At 33.9% G+C, this 18,723-nt stretch overlaps 2 protein-coding genes across 4 annotated transcripts in view; both read right to left on the minus strand.

Moving 5' to 3' along the window:
* Positions 1 to 411: 411 nt before the first annotated feature.
* Positions 412 to 2,243, minus strand: manbal (mannosidase beta like). The gene is made up of 3 exons (XM_059570118.1): positions 2,105 to 2,243; positions 1,835 to 1,986; positions 412 to 776 (listed from the first exon to the last, which is right to left on the minus strand). Exons 2-3 carry the CDS (start codon positions 1,982 to 1,984, stop codon positions 663 to 665), a joined length of 264 nt encoding a protein of 87 aa, XP_059426101.1. The 5' UTR covers positions 1,985 to 1,986; positions 2,105 to 2,243; the 3' UTR covers positions 412 to 662.
* Positions 2,244 to 5,917: 3,674 nt separating this feature from the next.
* LOC132160735 (synaptotagmin-2) overlaps positions 5,918 to 18,723 on the minus strand; it is a 50,286-nt gene continuing 37,480 nt past the window's right edge. For 2 of the 3 annotated variants that reach the window (XM_059570402.1, XM_059570401.1), the window contains exons 3-10: positions 18,116 to 18,355; positions 17,002 to 17,162; positions 13,740 to 13,871; positions 10,655 to 10,822; positions 9,076 to 9,243; positions 8,859 to 8,976; positions 8,639 to 8,772; positions 5,918 to 7,759 (exon numbers count right to left, since the gene is read on the minus strand). In XM_059570402.1, coding sequence (XP_059426385.1) covers positions 7,544 to 7,759; positions 8,639 to 8,772; positions 8,859 to 8,976; positions 9,076 to 9,243; positions 10,655 to 10,822; positions 13,740 to 13,871; positions 17,002 to 17,162; positions 18,116 to 18,329 — 1,311 coding nt within the window. In that variant the 5' untranslated portion in view covers positions 18,330 to 18,355 and the 3' untranslated portion in view covers positions 5,918 to 7,543. The remainder of the gene's footprint in view (positions 7,760 to 8,638; positions 8,773 to 8,858; positions 8,977 to 9,075; positions 9,244 to 10,654; positions 10,823 to 13,739; positions 13,872 to 17,001; positions 17,163 to 18,115; positions 18,356 to 18,723) is intronic. The other variant, XM_059570403.1, reaches the window with a different exon arrangement.

Genomic DNA, 18,723 nt, shown 5'->3' on the forward strand with positions numbered 1-18,723 from the left:
ATACGTGGCACATTTCACGACACACTTATACATCTTAATACATTTATCAATTTTATCAAGTAGCAAGTACGTCGTTTATCAAGTAAGAGATTTTATAATATAATTTACTGACAAAAGTAAACTCTTCTAGTTGTAATTATACAGTGAGCACCATGTTGCCTGAAACGCTAAGATCAAGAATCAGAAAACCTCAAGAAAAGAAAAGCATATGGGAATACAACATTTAAGAAAATAATTTTTATATTTTATATTATATTTTATATTATTTATATATATATATTATATATTTTATATTATATTATATATTTTATCTTATATTTATTATTCTTATAAATATCTTGCATGCATTAGACTTGCATTCTATTAGTACTAAGTATTTTTTTTACCACAACAGAAAGAAACAAACAGAAAAATGGTCATCAGTTTATTCATATCAATGTACTTGTAATTAGCATAAAAAAACAAAAACAATGATTGTTTAAAAACAATGATACATACAAGACATGTCATACAAACACTGTTTTGAAAGACATGGTAAACCCCAAACTCAAACCAGATGATCTAACGACTGAACTGAGCAATGTCTGGTTTGATCCACGTCCTCTAATGCTGTGAGTGAATCCATCATTAGTGAGTCTGTCAGACACAGGCTCACACACTCTCTATCTCTTCTTCTTGCTCTCCTTTTTCAGTTTCTGCCGGATTTGTTGAACGGGTCCCTTGGGCTTTCGGCTCTGATCCGAGCTGCGAGCGTCAGCCGGCTCTGGCGTCTCCACCTTCAGTTACGAAACACAGCAGAATAAAATAATTTGAACTGAACAGAATAAATCTAGAACTAAAAGATTTAACATATTTCCCCAGCTGATTAATCTCAGTATTAAAAGTTTTCTGGAATGTTGTTTAAATACGCAAATGATGCATTACCTAATTAAATATGATATATAATTTGCATACATTTCCCATAGACTGTATAGACATTTCCAGAAGAGAAGTCTGAACATTGGATAAAGGCTGGAGAAAAAACCACAATGTTACATTATATAAGGTGAACGATATTATGAGCTGCTTAATTTCTTGCAATATTGTCGACATAATTGCAGACCCTATCTGAAGTGCTATGAAATTGTGTCCCAGGTGCACAAAACCAGTCTTAAGTCGCTGGGGGATATTTGTAGCAATAGACAACAATACATTGAATGGGTCAAAATAATCAATTTATTTCTTTGGCTAAAAATCTTAAGGATATTACGAAAAGATCATGTTCCATGAAGATATTTTGTAAATTTCCTAATGCAAATATATCAAAACGTAATTTTTATTAGTATTATGTATTGCTAAGAATTTAATTTGGAGAATTTTAAAGATGATTTTCTCAATATTTCGATTTTTTTTTTGCACCCTTAGATTCCAGATTTTCAAATAGCCAAATATTGTCCGATCCTAACAAACAATGCATCAATGGAATGCATTGCATCTATTTATTTAGATTTTTTTTATCGACCCTTATGACTGGTTTTGTGGTCCAGGGTCATATTGTATTCTTAGAAGAATTTTGGAGTACTAGAAAAATCCCTCATATGAATAATACTCATAATTGACGTGTATTGAGGATGTTTTCTCTCCACTAACGTTAGTCTGAAAGGAGACTTTTTGTGGAAACCAAATAGCCCAAAATCTTCAAAGTGACCAGAGCACAACAGTCAAGGTTTTGGCCTGTAGCTGCTTGCTTTAAAAGGCCTATGCTGCAATAACGTGTGCAATCACTATCATACCCTGACATAAAAACATCTGAAGAAACCCAAATTCCAGAATAGTAAGAATCGGTAATCTGCACCTGTTCGTGGCTCTTGGATGTGGGGAGGATTATTGCTAAAATACAGACGAGCTGAAAAATAGCCCCTAGAAATAATCCATAACGCAGGAGGCTCTCGAAGAGAGTGGGTTCAGGAACCTCCGGAGGAGAAAGATCCAGATCAGAGGACATGACTGAAGGAGAACAACACAACACACTCACAACAGTGTACTAAAAGCATGACATTACTGTAGTTAGCGTTTGATTAGAACAAATACCATCACATATATAAATCACACACAAACCCATTACCTGCACATATGAACCGTAGCCTTTTCTGGCTAGTGGAAAATTGATAATTACTATTTTAAAAAAAACAACAAAAGTCTCGTTGTCAGATTTAGGATAGGGGATGGACACATCCGGGTTACTGGGCATGCGCACATCAAACCTGCTGCACGGGAGGATAAATCTTATAAATTTAATAAACGACAGAATGGGCGGATACGGTTGGCTTAAATAATACCTCTTATATTATGATTATTAAGTGTTTTATTTACATTCAACATTTTTCCTTTTACTTTAAGATATACTATTTCAGCGCGCCGGTAAAGTAGATGGGCTTTGTCACGTGGTGTTACTTTTCTCACCACAGAGCAGAGCGGACCATTTACAGTGGATCAAAATTCACCGACGAAGTAACAGTTGATTTTCATCACAGAACAATACTTACTATACATTTCACTGTATATTATATAATTATACTACTTATTACTCATTATATATTTTAAGCAATTCAAACAGGTTTCAGGGATCTCCTCGTGAGAAATTAGCTATTCGAATAGCGTTGAAATCACTAAGGTATCAAAAGCTACAAAAACATATGAAAAATATATAGGCCTATGTTGTTTTGGTTACAATTTGTGACAGTGGATCACATAACCAGCCAAAAGTAGCACGGTATATCTGTAGCAAAGCCAACAATACATTCAAAATGATCGATTTTTCTTTTTCTTCCTTTGCCAAAAAATCTCATCACTAAAGATCATCGTCAAGATGGTTCCCTGGCGTATATATCTAAACTTAAATTTTGACTATTAATATGCATGGCTAAGAACTGCATTTGGACAACTTTAAAAGGCTATTTTCTCCATATTTAGATTTTTTTTTTGCACCCTCAGATTCCAGATTTTGACAGACTACTAGTCGTATCACACCCAAATATTGCTTTTTACTAAGAAACCAGACATCAATGGATCATATTTATTCAGCATTCAGATGACCCATACCAAAAAGTAGTATACTTCAAGTTAATTTTATTAAGTATACTTAAGTAAAGTTTAGTATATTTTTAAGTATACTTTATGTAGCAAGTATACATACATACATATATATATATAGACTTGACTTGACAAATATCAGTGTTCTAGTAGTATACTTGTAAGTGTTATGTTTCAATACTCCATGGGACTAAATTGGCCCACTTTCTAGTATATAAAAGCATACTTTTAAGTATACCTTAAGTATAACAGTAGCATACTTTGAGTATAGTTTACCTGTTTGTAGTTTGTACTGCAATTATACTGAAAGTGAACTTATATGTATACTGATAGTTTACTAATTAAATACTTTGTACACTTTGAAGTATACTGTCAGTAAACTACTAGTTTAGTAGTTTTATACTGCAGGTATACTCATTAGTTTTCTTTAATTGAACTTTACATCATACTTTAAGTATACTACTATCTCCCTATTTATGTTTTAATGTGTATATATTTTGTTATATGAATATCTGAACAAACAAAACATCCAAAGAAAGAACATGGTATCTGCTTGTTAACAAAAACATTTTATTCTAGCTTCATGCATTCTTTTTTTACTACTAATGTGGGTAAGTAACATTGAAAAAATAAATAAAGAAATAACATTTTGAACAAAAAGCTGAAAAAAAAAACCCTATGAATTGGTTTCAGAATGATAATCAAAACGTAGATGGAGTCCATCAACACAACAAAGCTTGACCGTAATTATTATCTCTTCATCAGTCGACATTTTATTCCATAACATTACAGTTTTGATGCTGTTTCAAGTCAGATTACATGTGTTAGTATCTGGTGTTCCTTTTTTCTTCTTCCCTTGTGTTTTTTTGGAAATTCTGTGCAGAAGATGTGTACTTGCGCCCTCTATCGTATAATAATGAAAACACAGATTCTAGGAGTATAGCTCAAATATATTTAGACTTTTGTTAGTATACAGTAAGTCAAGTATACTTAAATGTCATTTTAAGTTTATTTCTGAGAAGTACATAAAAAGTAAACTAAAGCATTCTTTCCTATATTTAGTTTAAAAGAAGTATACTAACAGCACACTTGAATAAACAACTTTTTCGTAAGGGGATGCATGAATCTCAATTCTAAAACATTGACCCTTATGAGTGGTTTGTGTTCCAAGATCACATTGTATTCTTAAAAGAATCCACAGTAGCCTATGAATAAAACTCATTCAGTCACTCATCACACATTCATGTTTAATTTCAAGGACTGACACACCACTCCAAACAAATAATTTATTTCAAAAGAACTTTATTTCCTGTGATTAACTAATCGATAACTTGTGGAGAAATCTGCATGTAGATGTTCTACTGGTTGGTTTTTACATTGGTTGTACTGGATGACAAGAAGCTACAAGAGCGGCCAGAGGAAAGGCTTTCTTTTTTCTTCATTAGCCGATGTGGTAAGATTGGAGCCGGGAATTTCAAAGCATGCCAAAGCATCCACGAAAGGAATCAACAACACTGGAACCTCCACACTGGACGAATGCACAAGGAAGGCATCAGTTCTTTGGATGAGTCTTTACAGGGAGGTTAGGAGATGTTAGTAAGCCAAGATGTTGGCAGTATTGCAATCGGGAAAGTTTGTGACAATATGGTTTGATATTAGAATGCAATGAATGGAAAACTGTCTCAACAGAAAGGGAAGGGCATCCACAGTGTCCCAGGGAAGACTGGGATTTTGTTGCTTGCTCTGCAGAGGAACACCAGAGCCCTGCGGTTTGATTCATGTCCACAGAAGAAACATTAAGACATTATTCTACATTGGTCCTATTGCAAAGTACAACACACAGAAGCAGACAGATATTTCTAAGCAGCTGTAGACAGTCCAAGGCTGTTCCACCGAACAGAAAGTCATAGAAAAGAAATGATTTCATACAACAGACCGAGCATTCGATAAAGGAATAAAAAACTATAAATATGAGAACATATCTGAATGGCCACTAAAAGACTATCTTTATTCATTAATTACCCATCCTGGGCTCTATGCATTTTGATTTAGACAAACATTCAGCTGCCCCAATCTAAAACATGGAAATAAAATACTTCAGCAGTGCCATCTGATCAGTAATTTTCCAAAAACACGGAAAAACAAAAGATCATTATGTGAAAATATATAGCGTAGATATTCCGAAAATAATTCAATTTAATTTAATTTACAAATAAACAATAGATCTATTGGGCTGGTTGTCAATTGCACACATATTGCATAATAAAGCCATGCCATTGTACACTTGTATCACCATAATTATGATAATACATATCTTTTAATAATTTTATTTGCAAGCAATTATGTGAATACGCTCAAATGAGTCCAGTTGTCATAGTATAAACACGAGGGCATCACTTTCATATCCTTTCAGTTATTGTGAGGAACTTCAAAACCAAAAGCATCTTTGAACAGACAGTTGCTCTCCCATCGTTCTGGCTCAAATGCATGAAGGTTAATATTATTGATTTCTGTTGAGGTGTTTGTTTTGTCCGAAAACGATGAGCTTTTGCGAGGGCCCATGCATATGGCTTCGAGTTTCAGCAATTGGTTTTACACACTGTACATTAAAAGGTGAATCTCACAGGACAACATTCAGGTCATATCAAAAGAAAGAAATAAGGATCAAATGAAGCCTATTTTAGGATTATTTTATAAAAATTTAGCACTTTTTTTTTTTTACTTAAAACAATGCAATGCAATACAATAAAATGGTCCTAAACATTTCTTAATGCAAAATACAATTTGTGTCTTGTAACCCGAATGTGTTTTTGTGAGATTCACCCTAACAAGACATTCCTGTAAATTCACAACCTGAACATTTTTGTTTATTTTCACATCCACAGGACAGAATAAACACAGAAACGTGACAAATACATGGACAAGAAAGGGAAACAAATGCAAATAAAATGAAACTGACACCACAAGCACGAGTCTCACGTTACACACAGCTCTTAATTCTCTGTTGCAAATTGAAAAGTATTTTCAAAAACCCTATATTAATATATTCTTAAATGTCTTGTACACTTTCAGGGAAGTTTCATAAAATGTGCATTCAGAGCATTTTTTCCCCTCTACATTTATTATCAAAATGACAAATGCCACACGTACACAATATAATTATGCTCTATCTTTAAAACATGCTTCTATGTACATCAATTTATAGGTACATGCTGTAGAAACCAATCTGATCAATGCATATATACACAAGCATCGTTGGGGATGAAGAGTGGAGCTGAATGCTTCAGATTGCTTTATTAGTATCGTTTACCACACGCCCAGTTACTATTCTGTTCCAGATAATACTTTGGCATCTCGGAGAGTGGAGTTTACTGAATGAACAAACCAGGTATTCAAATCTATGGCCGAGATCACAAAAACACGACAGCGAACTCTCGAGGACACAACGACTGAGTGCAAATATCATTTGTACGATCCCACAATACATTCACAGCCAGCTTTAGTGCCTGTCAGGTTTGGCCAGATGGGATCTTCTACATGTGAGATACATGAATGTCTGGATTTGGCACTGTAATCGCAGCATTACAGTAAAAGAGATGTGTCTATACCTTTACACTGACCGTGTAAACCATGCTTGACGCATGTTATATGTTTATTGCAGAATTTAATGAATTATTAGCCCATTTATCAACGCAGTCCTATCTAACAGCACTGTTACAAATCCATAGATTTGTAATCTCTTTCTTTTGGGCACATATATGCAAATATGACGTCTTTATTTGTCTTATGCCTAATTTATTTATCGACAATGTAAACAAATCTGCCCTACACCGGTTGCTTCTCCTACGATGTTTAAGTGAACGTGATCATTGCTATGTAATTGTGCAAATGTGTAGATATTTGTAACATAAACTCACTATTATTTGCACTTATGATTAGGCACAAAATTCCATTCAATCAACAACATCCTGAAACGAATTATTCTCTGTTCACGGAAAAAAATTAAATCCTTTAGTAATATTTAGACCTAATCCAGTTGAAAATGTAAAATAATATGACATGTAGGTGCAAAATTGGTCTCTTCAGGTGCATTTATTGATTTTTTCTGCACTTTCATTGTTGGTTTTTACTATTTTTGTATTTGGATATTGTGTATTTGGCTAGCAAATTTATCTGTGTAAAATATCATTCTGCTGGCTACTTCTCCTAATGTCATTTTGCGTTTGCTATTTAGGTGCACAGTGTTATTTGCAAATGTTGTTTCAGACCAAACATGACTGTTTCTCCTGCCTCGGTTTACACTATGTGGCGAACATGTGATATTTTTCATCTTTTCAAGTATATTCTTTCCAATATATCTGTTGGTGATTATGCGAAACAAACTGGCAGAGCACATACAGATGAGTGTGGGGTGTCATGCAGTGGCGGGTTGGTTAGTTAGTAGGTTAGTCAGGTCAGGAGATGTGAGACGTTACTTCTTGGCATTAAGAGCAGCCAGAGCGCCATCGATGTCTTCCTCCGGTTGGAGGGGATGCCATTGGGCGATGGGACGGCGCGGGTTGGCCAACATGTCGGACCAGTGCTTAAGCGCTGTGCTTGAGGCTCTGCTGCCAATGAAGATCTTCCCGATGGCATCGTTTTTGCCGATCTTATCGTAGTCGAAGACCGTCACCACCACAAGGATTTTCTAGAGAAAAACGGAAAATCATTTAGCCAGACGAATTATAAAATCTGGTAGTAAAAACTGCTTCAATGTATGATTCAGTCTATATTTAAATGGAAAACAGTTGTTTTGAAGTTGATTAGTATTAATATTGCGCAATATTTCTGTTTCTACTGTATGGTCAAGAATGTGTTTTTTTTTTTTTATCAAAAAATCAACCATTATTCTGGTATTAACTGTTATAACATCATTTGGAGGGAATTAGAAAAATGTAGCACAATATTTTATTACACCTGCCTATCCAAAAAAACTTTTTTTTTTTTTCCAGATGATTTATTGTGTTGGATACAATGCTAATTATTACCATATTTTCTGGAGTTGTAATAAAATAAAATCCTTTTAAGTGAATGTCCATGTAATTGTAAAATATATTGGATATTAAATTACCATTTACTTTTAAAGTGCTTCATTTGGGCTTTACACCCCAAAACTAAAAAAATAACAAAATAAAATATTACAGATCACCAATATTTATTTTAAATAATGTTAGCTGCTTCTAAGAAAACAATTACAAAGAATTGGTTTACAGCCTGTAATAATGTCTTAAGTTATTAATTATATTCTGTCAACAGAAAAAGTTTCAAATACATCAGAAATAATATAAGAATTGATTACATTATATTACTACCCTGCACTGATCTTTTTTAAAATCTTGACAAAATTTCTTACTGGTATTTTTATTTATTTTCCCCTATTTATTATTACATTTTTTTTTTTTTGTCTTGGTTTTCTTTGAAAAATGTACAGAAAAGCAATGATGAATATGAAAATATCTTATGTACTAATATGTTGCATGATGTGACTTTTCCAAACAAATAATAAGAATACTAAACATAAATCTACCTGCATCTGCTCCAGAGGGATCTCAAAGCTGAAGGACTCATTGTAGTACGGGTTCAGTGTGTTCTTCTTCACCGTAGTCTTCTTCTTCTTTAAACGCTTGCCGTTCTGCAACAGCTGGATCTTCACATACGGGTCTGCAAAAGGTCAAATGTCGAGTAAATTGCATCAGACAGATTAAAGATATCTACGCTGGTCTCGTATATCTCAGCTTGTTTCTCACCAGACAGGCCGCCCACGTCCATCTTCTTCAGGTTCTTGGCTTCGAGGATGCAAACGGTCAGTTTGCCCGCAGTGGGAACATAACGCAGAGAGATGCAGATGTCACCAAGCTTCTCCGGCTGAAAGAAGATGATTTCAATGGGTGATCATTTATGATTTGAAGGTACTGATCCTGAGATTTCTTTTCAAATCATAAAAGCAGATTCGTTAATAATCACCTCCTCTTTCTCAGCGCTGTCCAGGTCTCTCCACTCCTCGATCGGCTGACCCAGATCCAAAGTGTTCATGGGTAGCTTGACCTCACCGATGATGTCGTGCTTGGAGAAGCGGTCGTAGTCGTACACAGACATGACCAGCGTCTTCCCACCCAGCTCCTCGTATGGGATCTAACATGAAAACCATTCAGAAAAATCAACGTAAATTATACATAAAGGTGTTTCAAAGCGTTTTGCAGTGCTGAGTCAGAAATCTGAGCATAGAACATATTGTCCTTTGAGGATTGTGATATATAGGAGATGCAAACTGTTTTTGCTTAGTTTTGCCACCGATATACAGATAGAAACAGATTATTCAATAAATGTGTCTAAAAATATATTTTCGCTAATTAAAACAAAAATTTTGAATATTGTAATTAATTATTCTTCTATATTAAAATATAATATACGTTTATGAAGCAAAGCCTAAAGACATTTTTAAATATTAAAATAAAAGGAAATAGTATAAGTTTGGGACTTCGTTTTAAAAATATTAAAATACAAAATTTATATTATTTTATAAAACATGTATTAAATAATATAGATTCAAAAGTGTGAAATTGTGAATCCAAACCATACATGTTTTTGATCACAAAGTATAACGAAAAAAATATGAAAAATGTGTGACTAATAAGAATGACAACTGATACATTTTTTTAAATATTATATTATAATGCATAATAAAATACTATAATATTTAAAAATAATATATCAAATGTGTTTGTGACTATGTGACTCAAAGCCTATAAACTTTCTTCATTTTTTTTGTTTAAATACTAAAATATGAAATTATAATAAATAATCAAATAGTATAATATATTAAATATTAGTGACTGTGAATCAAAGCCTATAAATGTTTTTTTTTCAAATATTAAAATATAAAAAATTATATATAATCAAATGGTTTAATATCTTAAAATTTATAAATTATATATATATGTATATATTAGCATTGAAAAAAATTACATTCAGTTTACAGTTGATTTTTCTAATAATTTTTTTTTGTAATTATTTTTCTAATCATTTGCAAAGGAAAGCCTCCTCCTCACTTGGCTTTGTTTTCTTTATCTCACTCGTACAGTGTGCAGATACGGCCGATCCATTTTTAGAAACACAGTCAGCCGTTCTCACTGTAAGGCAGGGGCTTTGAAGATGGCCAATTGTTTCTGTCCTAGATCACTTTTCTCTGTGTGAGACTATTAGAGATCTCCCAGTGTCCACCAGAGGATGCTCGGTCCCCCGGAGCTCATTACTGACTCTGGGAAACTAAAGCTCATTCAGAAGCTGCTGGAAGCAATACGAGACATGCTGGTGTTGCAGAAAACCACCAATAAACACTAATGACAGACCTACAATTCTGGAGGCATATCACTATTTTTGTATTTTATTCAATATTTGTAATGCATAAGAGTCAGGGTTTTACTGATCATACAAGTTTTATAATATAATATCAAAAAACCTGTTTTTGCTGTTTGAGAAATCATACATATATGTATATATGTATATATACAATGAGTCATTTTTTAAATAATAAACCGCTTACCTTGAAGACAAAGGTTTCGTTGAACACTGGGTTGAGGGTCTTTTTGTGCACCTTGGTGTCAAACTTCTTCTTCTTGTCTGGAAGGATGAAGACTCTAACGTAAGGGTCGGACGTTCCACCAGAGTCCATGGAAATCAGATCGGCGCACTGCATGATTCCCACGGTCAGCTGTGTATGAAAAACAGAAAAACAAGGGAAGAGACATAGTGAATGGAATGAATATCTTGTAGAAATAATATAAAATCCCACATGAGATCTGTTTGGTACATTTTAAATGTTATTAAATGGACAGCAAATAGTCTCCCGCTTCTCAGAATTTTCTTGAAAAATTGACACTGAAATTAGCCTTTGGGATGCACTTCCAGAAATGTCTGTGAAATGACTTGTTATTGTTTATAAAGACTTTTTTTAATAAAGAAATTAATACTTTTATTCAGCAATGACACATTAATTTGATCAAAAGTGAAGACACTAATAATGTTACAAAAAATGTACAGTACACTTAAAATAAACGCTGTTCTTCCTGATGTACAGAAAAATCTATTATGTTTTTTCATAAAAATATAAAGCAGCATAACTGTTTTCAACATTGATAATAATAAGAAATGTTTGTTGAGCAGCAAATCAGCATATTAGAATGATTTCTGAAGATCATGTGACACTGAAGACTGGAGTGATGATGCTGAAAATACAGCTGTACATCACAGAAATAAACTATGTTTTAACATATATTCAAATAGAAATCATTTATAATATTTCACTGTATTTTTGATCAAATAAATGCTGCCCTGGTGAGCAGAAGAGACTCTAAACATTTGTAGAGTACATGTCTTTTTCATGACTTCCACTCGAGTGTACCAGTCTGAAAATCCTCTAGCAATATCATGTGGCTTTATGTATATTAAAACTGTTTGCATTAAAACACATGGTAAGAATAACGATTTACTATCATTAACGATTGTTTAAACTCATTTTGGTTGAGCCGTAAGCATCTTTAGCTACAGCTGTACACTCAGCTGATACTATCATTAGTGAAAGATACATCGCAGCATGAGCACAAACTTCCTCAAAGATCATAATACAGGGAACGTTTAAGAGATGTATTAGTTTAAAGAATAGTTCAATCAAAAAAATGTAAAACTTTGTCATTGTTTACTCAGCCTCATGTTGGTCCAAACACAAACATGCTGTTATTTTTCAGTGGGACACAAAACGAGAACTCTTCAGAATCTTCCTGTTAATTACCCCAAGACTTTCGTACTTAATCATATAATTGTGTATAAATGCATCTTAATATATTTTAATATGAGCCAAAATGAATAACTAACAACACGTTTCATTATCAAAAAATATTACCTAATATTTGGTAATATTATTACCTAATTTGATGATTTTGAATACATACAAAACTATATGGGCCATTCTACAGAATTGGTCTAAAGTAAGAGTTGGAAACGTCCTGGAAAAAAAAAAAAAAAAAAACATTTTTCAGAAAATAAAAATGTGTATTTATGGAATGTTTGACTTATCCCCAAATTTGTCACTACCGAAACACAGTAATAATAATTTAATTAGAAGGGTTATATTGACCTATTAAGATATTGCTTACATCTACATTGTAAATATAGATTTTTTTGCTATTTTATAAAAAGAAAATTCATACATTTTTCACGATATTTCATTTGTAATTTATGAGATTTGTTGTATTTTGAATAAAATTTTTCTTTGTAATAGGCAAAAAGTTGATCATACTGATTTCAAAGTCAAAGATTTATTAGTTTAAATATGCATTGAGCCAAAAACTATCTTAATATGTTTGTTGATAATCCAGTATACTTTATTTTTGACAAAACATCCCATGTTTTGGTAATGACTACACATTTTCGGTAGTGACAGTAACAACCACATCACATTACAGACTTTTAACTCACATTCTAAAACACCAATAAAAAATATTAAAAAAATTGGATAACTGTACTAAAATTTAGTTTATTTTTTCTCCCAAATATGAGGATTATGTGTTCCCTTAATAACTCATAATAACTCCCAATAAAGTGTGCTTAATTGCATAAAAAGGTGTAGTGACATTCCTTAAAGTAACACAGATTTTTCTGTGAACACATTTACCTCAAAATGATGGGCCCTATGAACTCAGTTTGTAGCTATGAGAGAAGGGGACAGAGGGATATTTCCTGATCATAAATCTAGGGGTGTAGTTAAAATCGGTCTCAGACAATGGACTAAAACATACATGAAAATAAAGTGGTAGTGGTAGTGACATGAAAAAGGCGGGACACACTTTTTACATAAAGTTTAATAATAATAAAAAAAATAAAAAGAATAAAAAAATAAATAAAAAAAGAATATATATATATTTATTTTACTACATTTTTTATTAATTTTACTAAAATTATTTAAATAAAAAAAATTTAGGGGTTAGTGAATTGAATACCTAATTGCTTTTTAAATGTTTTTTGGTTGTAGGACAGCATTTTGCATCAATTCTGTAGAAAGGCCCATATGCATATAAAATATCATAAAATGTTTCAGCTATAATGCACTTCTCAAAATAAAAGCAGTCAAATGTCAAATGTTTTGTTTTTTTAACAACATAAATAACCATTTAAAAGGTATCACTTAACCTACAATAAACAAAAGAGTGGAAAAATATGTTCAGTATGTTGGAAAACACAGTCATGATGGCATTTTTTTCTGCCTCTGACCTTGAAATTAAGCATAAAATAATTTCTTTGGAGTCATTTATACATGTGAAATTGGGCAAAGAATTGAATAAAAATTTGTAATCTGGCTCAAAGGAAGATGGGAATCATGTCTCTGTGGTGTTTTTATGCTGAATGAGGAACAATACAAGACTTTTTCATCCTAAATGACTGTCGAAAGCAAAAATGCATCATATTTTGTGATAAAATGTGATGTGCTTTTGCCAAAAACAGCCACTAGCACTGGAATCAGCAGCCCAAATTTAGTAAGAAACAAATATTGTATTTCATTCAGCAGATATGATTCTGAGCAATGTTATTAGGTTATATTCCAGCGTATGATGTCATTAATCTGATATCCTAACCTTGTTATCCTGGAAGTCGTAATCTAACGAATACTGAAGCTTTCCAAGTTTCTCCACTTCTTTTTCTTCTTCCTCTTTCTCTTCCTCCGTCAAACCAGTTTCTCCTTCTTCATCATCATCATCCTGGTTTTTCTGTGGGGCAAATGATACATTGTTTTAGCGAGTTCATATCTGGGATGAAAGTATATCTGGTTCCTGTCTATAAGCATGCCTCAAGCTCAGTTGCAGTAAGGTTGGAAAGATGCTTCTACCTGTCCTGACCTACTGTTATCTGCCATAGTGCACTCAGATTATGTTGTTATTCAGGGCTGGATGTTGCAAATGACTCGAGTTCACAATTTTTATTGGTGACACTTTGCTCATCTTGGCTTTCCAGAGTTTAATTTCTTCTTTAATACAATTACGTTTTGACTCTACATTCAAATCAGGTTTGGTAGTAAATGAAAAACAAGAGAGCTTTTACTGATATGCATAATTTGGCACGCAAGCCTTTTCTCATCATCAGCATGATAAATTGAACTGTTCATCAGTGATACTCCAGGGAACGAGTGATGACAGCTAATTTTTAAAGGAGAGCAGACTCCTTTGGTCTATTCTTGGCATATGAAATGCTGACATGTCATTCTTGTGTGTTTGTTTCTGAACATCATCCAAACTGCAGGAAGAGAAAAAAAATCTATAATGTGCAGAATTAATTTTTTGTTTCCACGAATAGGCCACAATTCCAGCATAAAGCAGTGGACACAAAACGTATTTGGACACTAACCACACTTACATTATTGCATTACAACAAGGGTTTTCGTTTACCATCATTACCTAAGACAATATAGAAATACAAATATTTAAAAAAGAAATGATGCATCATTTGCATCTCAAATGCCACTTGGTTTGATATTTTAATATCGAATACAATTACATTGAGCCATTTTAAGTGTGGCTGAAGCGTCTAAATAGTTTTTGGCTTCACTTTACGTGAACAGAATTATTATGCTATATGAAGTGAATCTTTGTGCATTACATCTTGGGGACAATATAATTTAGGGCTTGAAATATTAACTAATTTGCCGAGGATTTATGATAACTGTAAACTGATTTAATGATATTTTGATAGGAGTTTTAATGTGCCACCAAAAGAATTGTCACTCTCGAGTCAGTTCCTGACCATCTCCATATAGCAACAAATTAAAGGGCACAGCAGATGATGTGCTAATATTAAAAACAAATTCTTAATTTCCATTTGCTTTTAAAATAATTCACATTTTTTGTTACATTAAACTGAATCGATTAGATGATCACAGAACATGAGCTTATATAGTTGAGGTTTACTGCTAGTTCTAGCCCCTGAGACATCAGGACTTTTAGTGCAGTTAAAACAGCCATGCCCTTTAACACATGCATTCATTGTGAGTCTCGTGGCTAGTCTCTTACTAACTCCAAACATCTTGCCAGTATTAGTGAGTTAATAATTAGTTATTCCATTCACACCTCCTACAGTACAACTATTTGTTATTGTATTAAGATAATTTTTGCTCCACTTAAGTGGGGTTTTCATTTGCATTGTAACTTTCCTTTGTTTTTAATTGTATTAACAATCAGCAGGTACAAAAGGCTTAAAACAAGGAAGTTACAACAGCCATTCCATCCAATCCCACAAACGCGGTGCTAGCACTCAGCGGCCAAACAGCTGTGCCATTCATCCGTCAACCTACCGTAGCGCCGACGCCCGAGAGCGTCAAGAAATGCGGCGCATTAGACACATAGCGGGAGGAAGGAGAGCAGAGAGAAAGGGAGAGGTTGAACTCACTACACACCATAAAACAGAACCAAAGACAGTCAAGACAGTAAACAACACCAGTGTGAGAAATGACACACTGCCATGTTTAAGTCATTTGTGTGCAAAGAGTTCTGGCATTCAGTTTTGAAGTATCAGACTATGAAATGAGTGTCTTTTCTATATCGAATGATATCTGTACTTTTCCGTAAGACTGTAAATCAAGCAAACTTCACTATGCCATCCAGAGTTGGGGTAAATGCTGACAGCTCTCCTGTCCCCGTCAGAGAGAAACTGGGACTGAGGATCAAAGGAAGAGGTACTTTCTTCAGTCTGAGGCTCAATAATTTCACTTTTGGTGTGAAAGTGGCCAAAAATACAATTTTTTTTTTTTTTGTAAATAAAAATTAATAAACAACCCTGGCTTAGGTGACAAAAAATAAAGCAATGCATTACTTTTCATAAAAAGTAACTCAGTAACATAATTAGTTACTTTTTTATGAAGTAACAAAATATTGTAATGCATTCATTTAAAAAGTAACTTTCCCCAAAACTGAGGGTAACAGTATGTTTCTGGAAAGGTTTAAGTGTTTGTAATAATAGACTGGGGTAACAAATCTAACGTTAATTACAAAATCCTACCATATCCACCTTATTTTTACCATAAGATTTGTAAATCTTATATGTCTGGCAACTGGTTTCGTCTACGTCCAGCTATTTTTAAATAAACTTCTTGTAATGCATTATAAGTGGAGATTATCACTGACTCTTTTGTTGTTCAAACTGATTAAATCAAAAACAGTGATGCATTCAGCAACAAATTAAGTGACTGTCTTTAAGAGTGAGTCACTTAACGCTCAACCAATTAGTTCAAAAGCATTGATTTATTCACTGACAACTGAAGTGTTTTTATAACTGACTCATTGTGCTTTGAACTACAAGCTGTAACTGATAATATCGATAATAAAATGTAAGTTACTCAAAATTTACATTTTGTTTAATAATAAGAAACTATATTGCATTCACAGTTGTACTGCTGGTCTGAATTCTGTAACATTATTTCATGATACATACTAGAACATAACATAATAATTAAAGCCACTCATTCCATAGAATGAAACTTTAAAATCGTTTAACGATCGAAATGACTTGAGCAGCACACTTGTTTTCAAACATCCAATGTACCATTTCTCTTCAAAGAAAACAAAACACTCACATTACTCACAAACACAGTAAAGAAAAGCATAAAGCTAATCACATAACAGACTCTCCTTTATTATCAGTGAAGTGAACACATACTAACGTGCTCTGAGGCTTGTTTTCATTTCTTAATGATGCAGCACTAATTTTTGTTGAAGTGCCTAGTTAATACTTAAGGTCAATACCATCTAGTTTTAATTCTAAAATCAAACAGATTGAAGTGTGCATCAGTTGATTTAGCTACATTATATAATACTGTCGTGTTGGGTGCTACTGAACACTGTTACATACATCTCCACCCTGCATGTTCTTCATGTTGAAGCCATCCTTTCCCTTTTTGCCTTTCTTGTTCTTCTTCTTCTTACAGCAGCATTTCTTAATGATACAGAAGCAGCAGGTGAGGACGAGGAGGGCGGCCACTACAGCGATGGCGATGAGCGCCCATGGAGGCACTGCAGAGCATCATGGGATAAAAATTCAAGAAATTATTTAAAAGATGGGTTGTCATCAAGAGCGTGAAGGTGACTTTAAACGTCAACCAAAAGTGATGAAGGAAGTTGTGACATTTTAATGAAATATTACAAAGACAAACATGTTTTCAAGAAAAAATTAAATAGTGAATTGTGACAGCATGTTGAATTGAAGGAGTAAAGCACATCGTGTTAATGGTATAGTTCACCCAAAAATACATTTTTCTGAAAATGTGCTCAACCTCTGGTCATCCAAGATGTAGAAGAGTTTGATCTTCAAGGGAACAGATTTGAAGAAATGTAGCATTACATCACTAACTAGATAACTGATGGATCCTCTGCAGTGAATGGGTGCCATCAGAGTGAGAGTCCAAACAGTCCATAATCTATAATAACGCTTCCTCCAGGGAAGCAAGTACATAATCCAAAATAATGCTTCATCCAATTTAAAAATGTATCCCCTGTTGTCCTCTTACATCAAAGTCCTCCCATATATTTGTTAAGATCTGTTTTGGACAGTTTTCACTTGTAAACGGTGCTTGATCTGTGCATGTTTCTATCCTGATTCAGACGAGACAACTTGGATTACTTGTGGATTATTGTGATGTTTTTATCAGCTGTTTGAATTTTCATTCTGATGGCACCCATTCACTGCAGAGCATCCAGTGGTGAGCAAGTGACACAATGCTAAATTTCTCCAAATCTGTTCTGATGAAGTGAGTTAGTTCACAACAAATTCTCATTTTTGAGTAAACTAAGTTGATCTTTATTGCATTGCACTTATACTGTAGTTCAGAAAGAAGGTAAGCTTGGTCAGATATCTAGGGGCCTGACAATTTGGCCAGCATTTAAATCCATAAAACATCTTGAGCATATGGATACACTATTGATTATCTTGATGTTGTGGGACTGTAAAGCATCTCTGCAGGACTTACATGGGATTTTATCGATCTCATTGAGGAACTTGCTTTTGATTTCCTCAAAGACATCATTCTTGTTGACGGGTCCCTCAGCCTCGGTGGAGTTGTCCGCAGGTGTGGAGACAGCGGGGGCCATCGTCATGTTGTGTGACGGGTGGGTGCCGCCGGGTCCCGTGGGCTCAGGGCCCACCATGGCTTCTGGTTTCTTTTTGAAGAGGTTCCACTTCATGATCTCTGACTCGACCACTCAGGGACCTTGGAAGAGTTTAACAGAATTGAAAGACAAATACATATAACAGTACATATACTGAAGTCTGGATGCTTTTTGATCTTAAGGGGGATGAGAAGAAAGAACTGTAGCCTTCAAAAACATCAGCGCACTACTGTCTTTTATGTAGGAATTGCGAGTCTGCAGCATCAAATGCAATTTTCACAGTATATTTATTATTATGAGAGACTTCAAACCAAGAGCTTCTTCTGGAATAAAAAACAAATAAGAGCAAGTAAAAAGAAAACAAGGCTGAGACCTCTCAGAAGTGTCACAGGCGGCTCTTTTTAATAACGAAATGGATGGCCTTGCATTTAAATAATGAAAGGGAGAAATAAAGCATCAGAGCTTCAGG

This window comes from Carassius carassius, chromosome 17 (genome assembly GCF_963082965.1).
Source record: "Carassius carassius chromosome 17, fCarCar2.1, whole genome shotgun sequence".
Lineage (NCBI taxonomy): Eukaryota > Metazoa > Chordata > Actinopteri > Cypriniformes > Cyprinidae > Carassius > Carassius carassius.